The 14045-nt window shown below is 34.8% G+C and overlaps 1 protein-coding gene across 1 annotated transcript in view; it reads right to left on the reverse strand.

Annotated features, from left to right (window-relative positions):
- Window positions 1-14045, reverse strand: part of LOC150110408 (presequence protease, mitochondrial) — a 320487-nt gene that overhangs the window by 210166 nt on the left and 96276 nt on the right. The window contains exon 8 of the mRNA XM_090393554.1: window positions 12365-12491. Coding sequence (XP_090249680.1) covers window positions 12365-12491 — 127 coding nt within the window. The remainder of the gene's footprint in view (window positions 1-12364; window positions 12492-14045) is intronic.

Below are 14045 nucleotides of genomic sequence, written 5' to 3' on the forward strand. Positions count from 1 at the left end.
GGACTTTTTACTTGGACAAAGAAGTGTTGTTGTAGTTTTAATGTCAATAAGTGCAAGGTGTTGCATTTTGAAGTGCAGAAATATAACACTGTGTACCATATCGATAGCTCCATACTGCAGAAAGTGGATGAGATTAGAAATTGAGGAGTGATGGTCGACAGTACAGAAGGCATATTGCTAGTGTTTCAAAGGCTGCACATCGTAGTGCTGCTATGATAAGTACTCTAACAGGTAGGGATAAGGAAGTGGTTGTGCCACTGTATAAGGCAATGGTCAGGCCACACTTGGACTATTGTGCTCAGATCTGGTCACCTGGTTTTCAATATGATGTGGAGACATTGGAGAGGGTCCAGAGGCAAGTGACTAAGACAATATCTGGAGTTTGGAATGCTGGCTATGGAGAAAGGTTGAAGAAATGTGAATTGCAGAGTTTGGTGGATGGGAGGAAGAGGTGACATGATAGAGACATTTAAGTTAGTTATCAGGTTAATCCAGAAGGGATTGTAAAAAGAGTAAAAGGTAAGAGAGCAAGAACCAGAGGTCATCCCTGGAAGTTATGTAAAAGTGTGGTGAAGAGGGGTGTGAGGAGTACAATTTTTACATGGAGAATTGTCAGTGAATTGAACGCATTACCAGAAATTGTTGTTAAATGCAAGGAGTGTTAAGGATTTTAAGATTCTATATGATAAACATGTTGTCAATTGAATGAACCTCCCACGATGATTGGAATTTTCTACAAACCACATCACCTTTTATTATTATTTGGTTTTCATTATAACATCTAAGAATGGTAGTTTGTTACTTATCACACTCAATAGTAATTTTTTATTTTATTTAATTTTTTTAATGGCATCTTTTGAGGAAATCAAGAGTATTATTTAAATTTTGTTGAATATATATTATCAATTGAGCCTCCATAGCTCAGTTAGTATAGACGAGCCATTTGGAAAAGCCCAGGTTCAAGTTCCGTCTATGACGTGAAGAACCTCTGTCAGGAGTTTTTAGTCAAATAGCGAATTAGCTGCTGGTCTCATATGGAGATGGAGGGTTTTTCACCTGGAAACTAGTGTGTTGTCCCTCAAAACAAGCAAAACGGCCCATTGAACACAGACATAAGGAATAAGGATTAGCCAACCTATCTTGTTGGATTTTAGTTTTGAAAGCCTGCATAGTGAAGTATGGGTCTACCTGTGTGTGTAAATCAGGATATTATCAACATATGGAGCAACTAACAGTGACTGGAGATGCAGCTGCTTCCACTAATTTCTCCTAAATAAATTAGAAAATCAAGATAAATAACAGAAAGTCCTTTCAATTTAAAAAAGGGTGAATGAAACCACTGATGGAAAAATGTAACTGTGTCAAAGGAGAAATATTTTCAACACGAAAGGCTGAGAGCTTCTTGCATGGGACATTGATAAATTAAGAAATCACATATAAACATGCAAGAATGCCTGGTGATAAGGAGATTTTCAGTTCTGAAAGTGAATAACTTTATATAAGTAGAAATGTAGATAATATGATTCTTTAAAAAAGATTTGTATTTTGATAGCAGGTAAATAGCGATAATCCATTCTATCCACAATAGGATGGAACAGTGTGTGGCTGTGTTCTGTATTTTTGGTAGGCCATACAAACATAATGTGAAGAGGTGGAATGATTTTAAACTCACTTTTTAATTCTTCTAGTCAGGTGATATTGCCAGTTCATGTTTTTTAATGATTTGACCAAGCTAGGTATCCATCTTATATAATGGTGACATTAAAAAGTATGATAGCTATTTTTAATATGAGATCACTTCTTTTTAGATAATTTTTGTTAATGACTCATTAAATACTGGCCATTAAATAAATATTGCAACATAGAGTAATAACTGTAAAGTCAAAATATTCATAATAAATACCGTATATTTCGGTGTACAAGTCGACCTGGTGTATAAGTCGATATTGGAATTTTTTTAGTTTGAGTTTTTATAGTATACTCGTATAAGTAGACTCGAAAAATTTCTTTTTTGTATTGACCAGTTGACCAATAGTGAACTAAAGTGCAATGGCTCCTTTTAAAATAATGAAATATGATGCGAGTTTTAAGTGCAAAGTGATTAAATTTGCAAAAGAAAATACTAACTGTGTTGCTGCATGTCAGTTCGGAGTAAACGAAAAACTAGTTCGCGATTGGAGAAAAAATGAAACTTTAATAATGAAAATGCCAAAAAATAAATGCACATTACGGAAAGGAATTTGTAAGTGGCCTATTCTGGAAAATAATGTTGCGGATTGGGTTCGAGAAAATTGCCAAAATGGACTCATTATAACGAGAAATAATATTCGTTTATTTGCTTTGAAGTGGGGCAAAGCAAATAAAAAGGACAGTGAAAACTTCAAAGCTACAGTGAGTTGGTGTAGCCGGTTTATGGAAAGGAAAAATAAAGGATCTGGATGATCCTTTAGCAGCTATTAAGAGTTATTAAGTTTCAAAGATTTATAATTGCTAAAAGAAAGCAAAAAAATTATTTATTGTCTCAAATCAGAAATATGGATGAAACTCCAGTTATGTTTGACATGATCGGGAATAGAACAGTAGAACTGAAAGAAAGTAAAACTATTTCTTTAAAAACAACTGGACATGAAAAAAGCCATTTCACAGTTGTACTTGCTTCTATGGCTGATGGTACTAAATTAAAACTGATGATAATTTTTAAAAGAAAAACAATGCCAAAGATCAAAATTCTAAGAAACGTTTTTGTCCATGTTCATGAGAATGGTTGGATGGACGAAGCAAGAGTTAAGCTGTGGATAAAAAATATTTGGAATACATGACAAGGTGCATTAAAAAATCCAAACAGTCTTTTAGTGTGGGACATGTTCAAATCCCATTTAACGGAGAGCACAAAATCTTTATTAAGAGAGAATAATACCAATATGGCAGTGATTCCAAGTGGGTTAACTTCACTAGTGTAACCATTGGATGTTTGTATAAACAATCCATTTAAAGACAGTTTACGAAAATAGTGGAATGCATGGATGCAAGGAGAGAAAAGTTACACAAAAGGAGGACAAATGCAACATGCGTCTTTGGTAACTATGTGTGAATGGGTAGCGAAAGCATGGGATGAAATAAAACCAGATATAGTAATAAAATCTTTTAAAAAATGTGCTATATCTAACAAATTAGATGGCTCAGAAGATGATTTTGTTTACAATGATGATGAAATTGATACTAAATTGATGGAGACAACGAATACAATTTATATGACGATATACTGGAAGAAATTACAGAACCAGAGTACAATGAACTTTTCATAAATTTTAATTATGTAGTTACCTACCTATTTTCTTTTGTAAATAAATAATTATATAACATGTAAATAATTTTTTCTGTAAATAAATTTGATATAAGTTGAAATATTTTTACTTATTTACCTTTTTTGTATATTGCTAATAAATTTAACAGAGTATGATACGTACTAGTTTTTTTTTTGGAAAGCAATCAGTTTTTGACCCGGTGTATAAGTCGACCTAAAATATGTAGTACTTTTTTTCAATGCTGAAAAGTTGACTTATACGCCAGAATATACAGTAATTTTTAAGCAAAATAGGATTAAGGATTAAATTACAGATCAATCAGTATTTTTGGAGTGCCGATAAAAAGTACTGGAGAGGTTGATCAAAGACAAAATTCAGGAATGGGTAGATAATATGATATTCTAAGGAAGACAGCATGGATTTGTAACGTATGGTAATTTATTCAATTTTTATAATGGAGTGACAACTGGGTCTGATATATGAATGGCTGCACCACGGTATTGCTGGACATTGCAAGGCATTCAACAGAATACCAAATGAAGTTCTCTTACAAAAGTGGAGCAAATAGGAATGGATAAGAAATGGTAATACGGATGCAAAGAATGGCTGATGAACAAATGAAAGAGTAGTAGTATATGTAGGATCAGAAGGTAGGTAGGTGAATGGAAATGTGCCACAGAGCTCTGTGCTTGAAACACTGCTGTTTAATTTGTATGTTAATGACAGAAGAAATGATTTGAAAGAAAACATTCAGTTATTGCTGATGATGCAAAATAATGACAGTATGAGCATAACAGATACCAGTTCAATGTAGAAAAGTGTGGAGTTATGCATATGGAATGAAAAGGTTACCAGCTTTGTACTATGTTGATCTAACTGTACTTCAGGTCAGAAGGTTTATGAGAGGTCTCACTCAGGCAGCCACAGATTGGTAATATTGGACCTGAACTCATTCATACTACCAGGATTCACAACACATTCTGGCAATGCATTATAATTAAGTACTATTTATTTTCCATGCAAAAAATATACTCAGTCACTCACCTCTTTACCACACCTTTATATAACTTCATAACTTCTAGTAAATATATTTGGTTCTTACTCATTTACCTTCTGCTCTATGAATCCCTAAAGTTCACTAAATTCACTGAACATTGCAATTTACACTTTCTCAATGTCTCACAGGAACCAATGTTCTGGAGTCTGATACTGTTTTAGTTGCTCAGCTTTGAATTCTCTGCAGAGTTTCCACATCATAGTGGAAACTAGCTGAACAAATTTGTGCATAGACTGAAATGCCTTACACAGTGGTACATCTGCCTTTAGGTAGTCTTCAGAACATATGTAATCTGTACTGTAAATTTTGGACCTCTGCCATCCTCCCCACCCATCCCCTTCAGATGGCAAATCTCATCCATCTTCCTTAGCATAGTTCCATCAATAGATAACATGACTAAAAACTCTTGTGTTCCAAAGTACCGCATATTGCAGTTATTAACTACAACTCAACTCGTTCTTCTAAGCTAAAGGTACAAGGTGTTTCAAAAGGGACATACAATTTGAATGACGATAGAAGGTAAATAGCGATGGAAGCACAATTCTTATTATCATGCAAATGTAGAATAACACTTAAAGTTTCAACACAGACAGTTAAAGTTCAATATGACTGCCTCCAGTAATTCTGCAGAAACATCCCATCTGCAATCAATTTCCTGCCACACGACAGAGCATATCTGGTGTAACTTCAGCAATGGTGACAGTAATTATAGAATGCACCTTATCCAGATTGGCTGGTATGGGTGGTACAAACACTAGATCTTTCACAAAGCCCCACAAGAAAACATCTAACGGTGTAAGGTCGAGGAAATGTAGTGGCTATGCTACAGGCACCCCTTCTGCCAATTAATCTGCTTGGAAAATGGTTGTCGAGGTACAGCCTTACGTCTGTCTGGTAATGAGGATGTGCTCTGTCTTGCTGGAAATGTGTCAGTCGTGGTCATAATTGCCTAATTGTGGTATTAAGTACCCAAGCAGCATGTCCAGATACACACCACCAGTGTAATGGTAAACTCTTGAGAGAGAGAAAAAAAAAGGTACATACACTTTTTTCTTACTTATGCGCAAAAAGTGTTAGCATTTGGGGTGCCATAAACATGTTCTATGATTGCATGTGGATTTCCACTTCTCCAAATTCTGCAGTTGCCCACTTACATGAAAAGTGCACTTGTCACTGAAAATTATCATCATCAAATTCCTGCCATGTACCCTCAAGGGGTGTACAGGATATGACACTATTTCATGAAAAAAAATGACATCATCACTAACTTCCTATAATTTTCTGTTACCTGTCAAGACTCCAACATTATCAGATCTTATATTTCTATCATCTAAGGCACTTTGTACCATATCAATCCACCTATATCTTGGTCTTCCTCTGGGTTGTTCTGCTGCCAACCTAGCAGAGAACACTTGTTTTGCTAATCTTTCCCCGCACTCGGTTCAAGTGACCATACCGCCTGAGATTAGCTCTGCAAACACATTCCTGGATGCTGACAATGTCAAGTTCTTTCCTAATATCCTCGTTTTTAATATGATATCGCCATTGAAGCCATCTGTTAACACCTATAATCTTTCTCAGGACTCTCATATCTGTGGTCTCTAGTCTTTGGTCAAGTGTTTTACTTCTGACCCAGCTCTCAGATCCTAAGTTAAAACAGGTTTGTACACTGTCTTGTATAGAGCTAATTTAGTGTTCCGACTAATTTCTCTCTTATTCCATATGAAATTATTCAATTGACTCCCAACCACACCAGCTTTGCTGATCCTGTTGTCTATTTCTATATTTAATTTACCATCTTCACTAAAAATCGTGCCTAAGCAGCTGAAATGTTTTACTTGTTCCACAGATTCCCCATTCAAAACAGTTGACATTTTCAACGATTCTGCCTATTTTCATTGTCTTTGTCTTTTTATTGCTGACCTTCATACCTTATCTACTATAACAGTTATTCAATTTAGTCAGGGAATCTTGCAGACTGGTAGTGAATTTATTTAGAAGTATAACATCGTCCGCATAAAGAAAAGAGCTGACATTAACATCTCCAATTTTGATATCATGTTTAATACCACATTCCTTCATAATGTGATCCATATAGATAATTAATAACAGAGGGGATACTGTACATCCTTGTCTCACACCAGATTTAACATTAAACCATCTTCCTGTACTTCCTTCAATTCTAACTGCTGACTTACAACTCAAATAAAGACCAAGTATTGCTTAATATAATGCCCCACTGAAACCAAATAACTGTAGTGTATTGAATAGCTTCTCTCTTGGCACCTTGTCATATGCCTTTTCCAAATCGAAAACTTAAATACTGATCTTTATTATATTCTCATGCTTTCTCGACTATTTATCGTAAAGTGAAGATCTGATCCTGACAGCCTCTATTTGGCCTGAATCCAGCTTGTTCTTCACTCAGCTTTTCTTCCACAATTCTTCTCAACCGTTTCTCAAGTATACTTGCATAGATCTTGCCAGGAACACTCAGTAGGGAAATACCTTTGTAATTCTCACATTCAGTTTTATTTCCCTTTTTATATATGTGTACTATGAGAGCTCTACTCCAATCATTGGGAATTCGTCCCTCTCTCCAGGCTTTCTGAACTATGCAATGCAGCTACTGTAAGACTTTTATACCACCATACTTCAGCATTTCTTGTTGAATATCATCTACTCCTGCTGCCTTTCCACATTTCAAGCCTCTGATGGCTTTTTCTACTTCAAGTATGGATATGTATTCCTGACTGCATGCCTGGTCAGTGTTTTTTACCATTGTGCTGTCATCACTGCTTGTTTCATTTAGCAGTTTTTCAAAGTAATTACTCCATACTTCAAGGATATCTTTTCCCCCCATTTTCATGTCACCTTTATCATCTCTAACTCCTTTTACAGCACTCTTTCCTCCATTCCTAAGCTTCTTCAACAACCTCCAGAATATTCGGCCAACTTCTTGATATTTATTTTCTATATTCTTGCCAAAGTCCTCCCATGACTTTTGTTTAGCTAGTTTTACACAGTGTTTAGCATTCTTGCATTTGTCTCTGTATTCTCTAAGAGCACAAGCTGACTTATTTGCCAGGAACTTTCAATAGGCTTTCTTCTTTTCCTTCACTGCCTCTTTAACTTTCCATGTCCACCATGGAATTCTAATTTTTCTATCCTTGCAGACAACTTCACCACATGCCTATCTAGCTGAATCAATCAGAGCTTTCTTCAAGGCTTGCCACTGAATCTCCAAGGTTTGATTACTGTTCTCAAACTCTCATTTTTTTCTTCACTGAAAATTATCGTGTCCAAATAAAGTTCTCATTTTGTTCTATCCTACTGATCATTTCTGTATAGAAATCTTGATGTATCTTCTTATCATCTTTCTTCAAATGTTGTATGAGGGTAAATATGTAGGGCCTTAAATGTAGATGCAGTCGTAAAATATGCCACACAGTCACATATGGAATTCCAATTTGACGAGACACCAGTCTGTTTGACTTACAAGGCTTCTCTGGAATCTTTCCCGAACTTCTTCTGCAATAGTATCGGCAGCACGTGGCCTTCCTGTTGACCTTGGATGATGCACAGAATAGCTTGTTTCCATAAAATTCTTGTGCCATGCATAGATTGTGCATCTAGTAGGAGGTTCTTTGCCATATTGTGTGTGAAAATTCCTCTAAACTTGTGTTGCAGACTATTTTCTCAAACCAAAACACACAATGTGCTCGCTCTGCACCATTGAAAGTCGACGTTTTCAAATGGTGATGTATCATGCTATCTAGTGTTGTCATTTGATAATACAGTTATGTGACCAAACATTGATGTTTCACTACATTATGACAATCACTCAGGTTTTGTACGTCTTCTAAGTTCTCTGTTCTCCTGCAAAGTTTTATACACCCTTTTGAAACACTCTACATTTAAATTTTTCTTAAGGATGCAGATACTAGCATTACTCCTTATGACAATCCCCAACTTTGCAAAATGCAACCTGAATGGTAATATAAGACCAAAGATTTACTTTTTTACAAGCCCATGTTGAAGATATAGAGAACTGCCTGTGGTATAACACCAGAGTGGCTTATTAACTTTTTCTTTTCAGCTAACACAGTATGGATCAGGGATATTATTATAAAAATAAGTGAACTTAAGGATTAAAGAGACTCAGTGAGAGATAAAGTAAATTCAAAATTGATATTTAAAAACAAATAATATTAGTGTAAAGCATGGTACTTCATAGGTGTAACAGTGTGTGTGTGTGCTCACCCATAAGGGCTGCATTCAATGCAGCCCTTATGGGTGAGCTGCCACTGATTAGACTAAAATTTATATTCTGAAGAAAAAAGGGCCTACAAATTTAACATCAGACATAAAGAACAAAGTGACACAGAATTATTTTTTCTTCAAGATCACAGGATTTGATAAGAATACACAAACAAAAGCAGTTAACTTCAAACTTATCAGTCTCTTCCTCTCTTGACATGGCCATTGAAATATAATTAACTCATACCTTTCTTTCTTTCTTTCTTTTTTCTTTTAATAAATCATGCACAACCTTTCTTGAGTAAGAATACTACTTCTTTCATGTCTTTTTTAACATGAAAGAAGTAGTAACAAGTTTGCTACTTAATGTATTAAAAGAGACTGTCCATTGCTTCAGAAGAAAAACAAGATAATTCTTCTTATCACTTTCATCTACACTCTAATTTAGCTTCCTTTTAAGAAAGGCATCTGTTAATTTTGGGAGAACTGTTTCCACTTTTTCTAGAGTCAAGAAAGGTAGAAACAAACAGTTCTAAGGAAAGGCTCCCAATCTAAGCTTCCAACTTCAGAACTTATTCTAATCAACAGCTGTTCTTTTTTTTTTTTCTCTCTCTCACTATACCAACTTCTTCATAAGTACAGTTTGTGCAAGTGCACTACTGGCTGACACAGCAAATAATATTGCAGTGAAACAAAAACAAAATCATTGCTTGTTGTGCATGCAAGACTGCAGTTCTTTACTAGCATGAAAACCTCGTCAGAATCTTCAATATTATTATTATTACTATTATTACGGGCAACTCCAGGGAATCATTAGACTCATCGAGGGAGGCCCCAAATCATATTCATCACTACTATATGACATTCATACAGTATCTATCATACCTCGCCTTAAACTCATTCACTGTCACAGCATCCACTACAGACTCAGGGAGCGCATTCCACTCATTCACTACTCTAAAAGTAAAGAACCCAGCTCTAACACCTTTACTAACCACACTTTTGCCCAGTTTCCATGGATGTCCCCTAGTCCTTCCATAATGTTAAATCTGATGTGATACAAGGATGAACATTATCGCCACTGTTATTCAATATCTATATGGATCACATTAAGAAGTGGTATTAAACATGATATCAGAATTGGAGATGATAATGTCAGCTCTTTGCTTTATGCAGACGATGTTATATTTCTAATAAATCTTCTACAAGTTTGCAAGATTCCCTGACTAAATTGGACAACTGTTGTAATAGATAGGGTATATAGGTCAGCAATAAAAAGACAAAGACAATGAAATTAGGTAGAATTGTTGAAAATGTGAACTGTGTTGTGAACGGAGAACCTGTGGAACAAGTAAAACATCTCAGCTACTTAGGCACAATTTTGAGTGAAGATGGTAAATTAAATATGGAAATAGACAACAGAATCAACAAAGCTGGTATAGTAGGAAGTCAGTTGAATAAATTCATATGGAATAAGAGAGAAATTAGTTGGAACACTAAATTAGCTCTATACAAGACAGTGTTCAAACTAGTTTTAACTTATGGATCTGAGAGCTGGGTCAGAAATAAAACACTTAAAGATATGAGAGTCCTGAGAAGGATCAGAGGTGTGAACAGATGGCATCAGTGGCAATATCATATTAAAAATGAGGATATTAGGAAAGAACTAGACATTGTCAGCATCCAGGAATGCATTAGCAGAGCTAATCTCAGGTGGTATGGTCACTTAAACAGAATGGGCGAGGAAAGATTAGCAAAACAAGAGTTCTCTTCCCGGTTGGCAGGAAAACAACAAGACGATAGAAATATGAGATCTGATAATGTTGGAGTCTCGACGAGTAACAAGCTAATTTGGAGGAAAATTGTAGATAGGAAGTTAGTAATGATGTAAATTTTTCATGTAGTACTATCATATCCTGTACACCCCTTGAGGGTATATGTCAGGAATTTGATGATGATAAACATGAATTTCTTTTTCACATTATCTTTTCATTTTTAATGTCTGTGTTAGAAATTTGCATAACATCTAGAGTGTTTTGTATCATATAACAATATTGATGTAGGTAATGACAGAGAGACAATCCATCTTGTAAACTTATGGTATCAATAAATATGGTACAGTACCATAAATGTTTTTTCTCTATACGACCCATATGATTTTCTTAATAACATTTTCTTTTCTTTGCTTACTTTATTCTAAGAATACAGTATATAATATATATAACATACAAAATATGTGTTAATCAACTGTTTATGTTATCGGTAAGGCTTCTGGTCAACAGTAAGAGTAGTTAAGTTTTTGGGACAAAAGTTACACATGGATTTTTGACTGCACAGTGGATTAGCTCATGTAACTAATCCCTGTGTTGTTCAAGAGTCAACTGTATATATAAATTAGTCGGGATACCAAAATTAAAGGTAACTGAACCTAGCTCTTTACTCTATAATTTTTACTGTTATAATCTTAAATAAATCTGGTACAGGATTCCTTAACCAAACTGAATAACCGCTACCAAATGTGGAATGAAACTGAGTAATAAAAAAATGAAAATTATGAAAATAAGCAGTACCACAGAAAACTTCAATGACATTCTTGATGGATAACTTATAGCAGTAGTGAAACATTTCAGATATTTAGGCAACATTTTTAGTGAAGATGGCAAATTAAATATGGAAATAGACAACAGAATTAGCAAAGATGATATGGTAGGGAGGTAACTGAATAAATTCCTAAGGAATATGAGAAAAATTAATCAAACACTAGACTAGTTGTATACAAGGCACGTTGAAGCCAATTTTAACTTATGGATCTGAGACTAGGTTAGAAACACAATACTTGATTAAAGATTAGAGACTACAGATATGAGAGTTCTGAGAGAGATTATGGGGGTGAACAGATGGCATTAGTGGAAGAACTGTATTAAAAACTAGGATATGAGGAAGGAACTTAACACTGTTAGCATTCTGGAATAAATGAGCAGGGCTAATTTCAGATGGCAGCATGGTCACTTAAACAGAATAGATGAAGAAACATTAGCAAAGTAGCTGCTTTGCTAATCTCTTTGCCAAGATAGCAGGAAAAGGAACCAGAGGAAGATCAAGATGTAGGTGGATTGATGTAGTTAGGATTGCCTTAGAAGATGAAATATAAGTGCTAAGAATATACATAAGAGACCAATTGGGAGGAAAGTTGCTGATAGGAAGTTAGTAATGTGAATTTTTTTAGTTAATACCATCACAGTATACACCTTGAAAGTACATATCAGGAATGAAGATGAAATGAAAAAAAAATTTTTTTTTTTGCTTTTACAGATGATATTATACACATACTCAAATTCAACTCCTTTGAACACAGCACTGAACCTATGGAAGTTGGGTCTTTTTTGGCAGTTTGTTATAATGAGCTAATTTATTAGTGTTTGCTGTGATGAGATTCATCATGTATTCTGTTTTATTATGTTTTGTATATGTATTAGTCTAACTTGGCATTAGTTCAATTCAGACTAATAGGTATAACATCATAATTTCCAGTCAATAGGCCAGCATTCTGAACATAACTATTTTTAAATACAGAAACAAGCTTAATCGATATCTGTTTTGAATTGTATGTGTGTGTGTGTGTGCACAACAGACAGAGAAAGAGAATTACTTTGTCATGCTATTTACTTCACTCTAGAGTATCATAAAGATTAATATTAAAATAATCAACAGAGTCATGATATCTTTTTCTCCAAATACTTACTGGTTGAGACCATCTCATCTCATCTTCGACTTCTGTATTGAATGATATCTTTGAAAAATTTTTAAGTGCTTGCTCTTCGAGTAACTCCATGTGCAATTCCAGTGGGAAGTTTCCATATGTGAAAAACCTGATGATCAATAATAATGTAATTAAATTATAAACAAAACCATATTTTGAAATGAGAGAAATATCAAAAATGATTACTTGCTGTATTTCTAATGAGAATGGTAACTGTTATAACCAGGACTCTACAAATTACGCAAAATGCAACTTGCCATGAATAAATGCCCTTGCACATGACCCCCCCCCCTCCATTTTTTAATTATATACCCTAGTAAGTCAAAAGTTCTATGAAGTGATTAGTGGTGCCATATCACTGTTTACAGAACATTTCCTTTGTGCGATAACCATTCCAGAAGAAAAAGTCAAGAAATACAGTGATACCTCAGAGTTACGTCGCCTTCAGTTCCAGAGAAAAAGTTCCAGAGAAAATGGGAGAAAAAGATATCCTTGAAGTATGGAGTAATTACTTCGAAAAACTGCTAAATGAAACAAACAGTGATAGCACAGTGGTAAAAAAAACACTCAACAGGCATACATTCAGGAATATATATCCATACTTGAATTAGAAAAAGCTATCAAAGGCTTGAAATGTGGAAAGGCAGGAGTAGATGATATTTGACCCGAAATGCTGAAGTATGGTGGCATAAAAGTCTTCCAGTGGCTGCACTGCATAGTTCAGAAAGCATGGACAGAGGGAGAAATTCCTGATGATTGGAGTAGAGCTCTAATAGTACCCATATACAAAAAAGGGAAATAAAACTGAATGTGAAAATTACAGAGTTATTTCCCTACTGAGTGTTCCTGGCAAGATTTATGCAAGTATACTTGAGAAACGGTTGAGAAGAATTGTGGAAGAAAAGCTTGGTGAAGAACAAGCTGGATTCAGGCCAAATAGAGGCTATCAGGATCAGATCTTCACTTTGCGACAAATAGTTGAGAAAGCATGGGAATATAACAAAAATTTGTATTTAAGTTTTGTCGATCTGGACAAAGCATATGACAAGGTACCAAGCTAATCAATACGCTAAAGTTATATGGTGTCAATGAAGCATTATATCAAGCAATACTTAGTCTCTATTTGAGTTGTAAGTCAGCAGTTAGAACTGAAGGAAGTACAGGAAGATGGTTTAATGTTAAATCTAGTGTGAGACAAGGATGTATATTATCCCCTCTGTTATTCATTATCTATATGGATCATATCATGAAGGAAAGTGGTATTAAACATGATATCAGAATTGGAGATGTTAATGTCAGTTCTTTGCTTTATGCGGACAATGTTATACTTCTAAATAAATCCACTACAAGTTTGCAAGATTCCCTTATTAAATTGAATAACTGTTCTAATAGATATGGCATGAAGGTCAGCAATAAAAAGACAAAGACAACGAAAATAGGTAGAATCGCTGAAAATGTCAACTGTGTTGTGAACAGAGAACCTGGAACAAGTAAATCATTCCAGCTATTTAGGCACAATTTTTAGTGAAGATGGTAAATTAAATATGGAAATTGACAAGAGAATCAACAAAGCTGGTATAGTAGGAAGTCAATTGAATAAATTCATATGGAATAAGAGAGAAATTAGTCAAAAACACTAAATTAGCTGTATACAAGACAGTGT

This window comes from Typopeltis vanoorti, chromosome 1, assembly GCF_054136105.1.
Source record: "Typopeltis vanoorti isolate ZY-2024b chromosome 1, IOZ_Tvanoo_1.0, whole genome shotgun sequence".
NCBI lineage: Eukaryota > Metazoa > Arthropoda > Arachnida > Uropygi > Thelyphonidae > Typopeltis > Typopeltis vanoorti.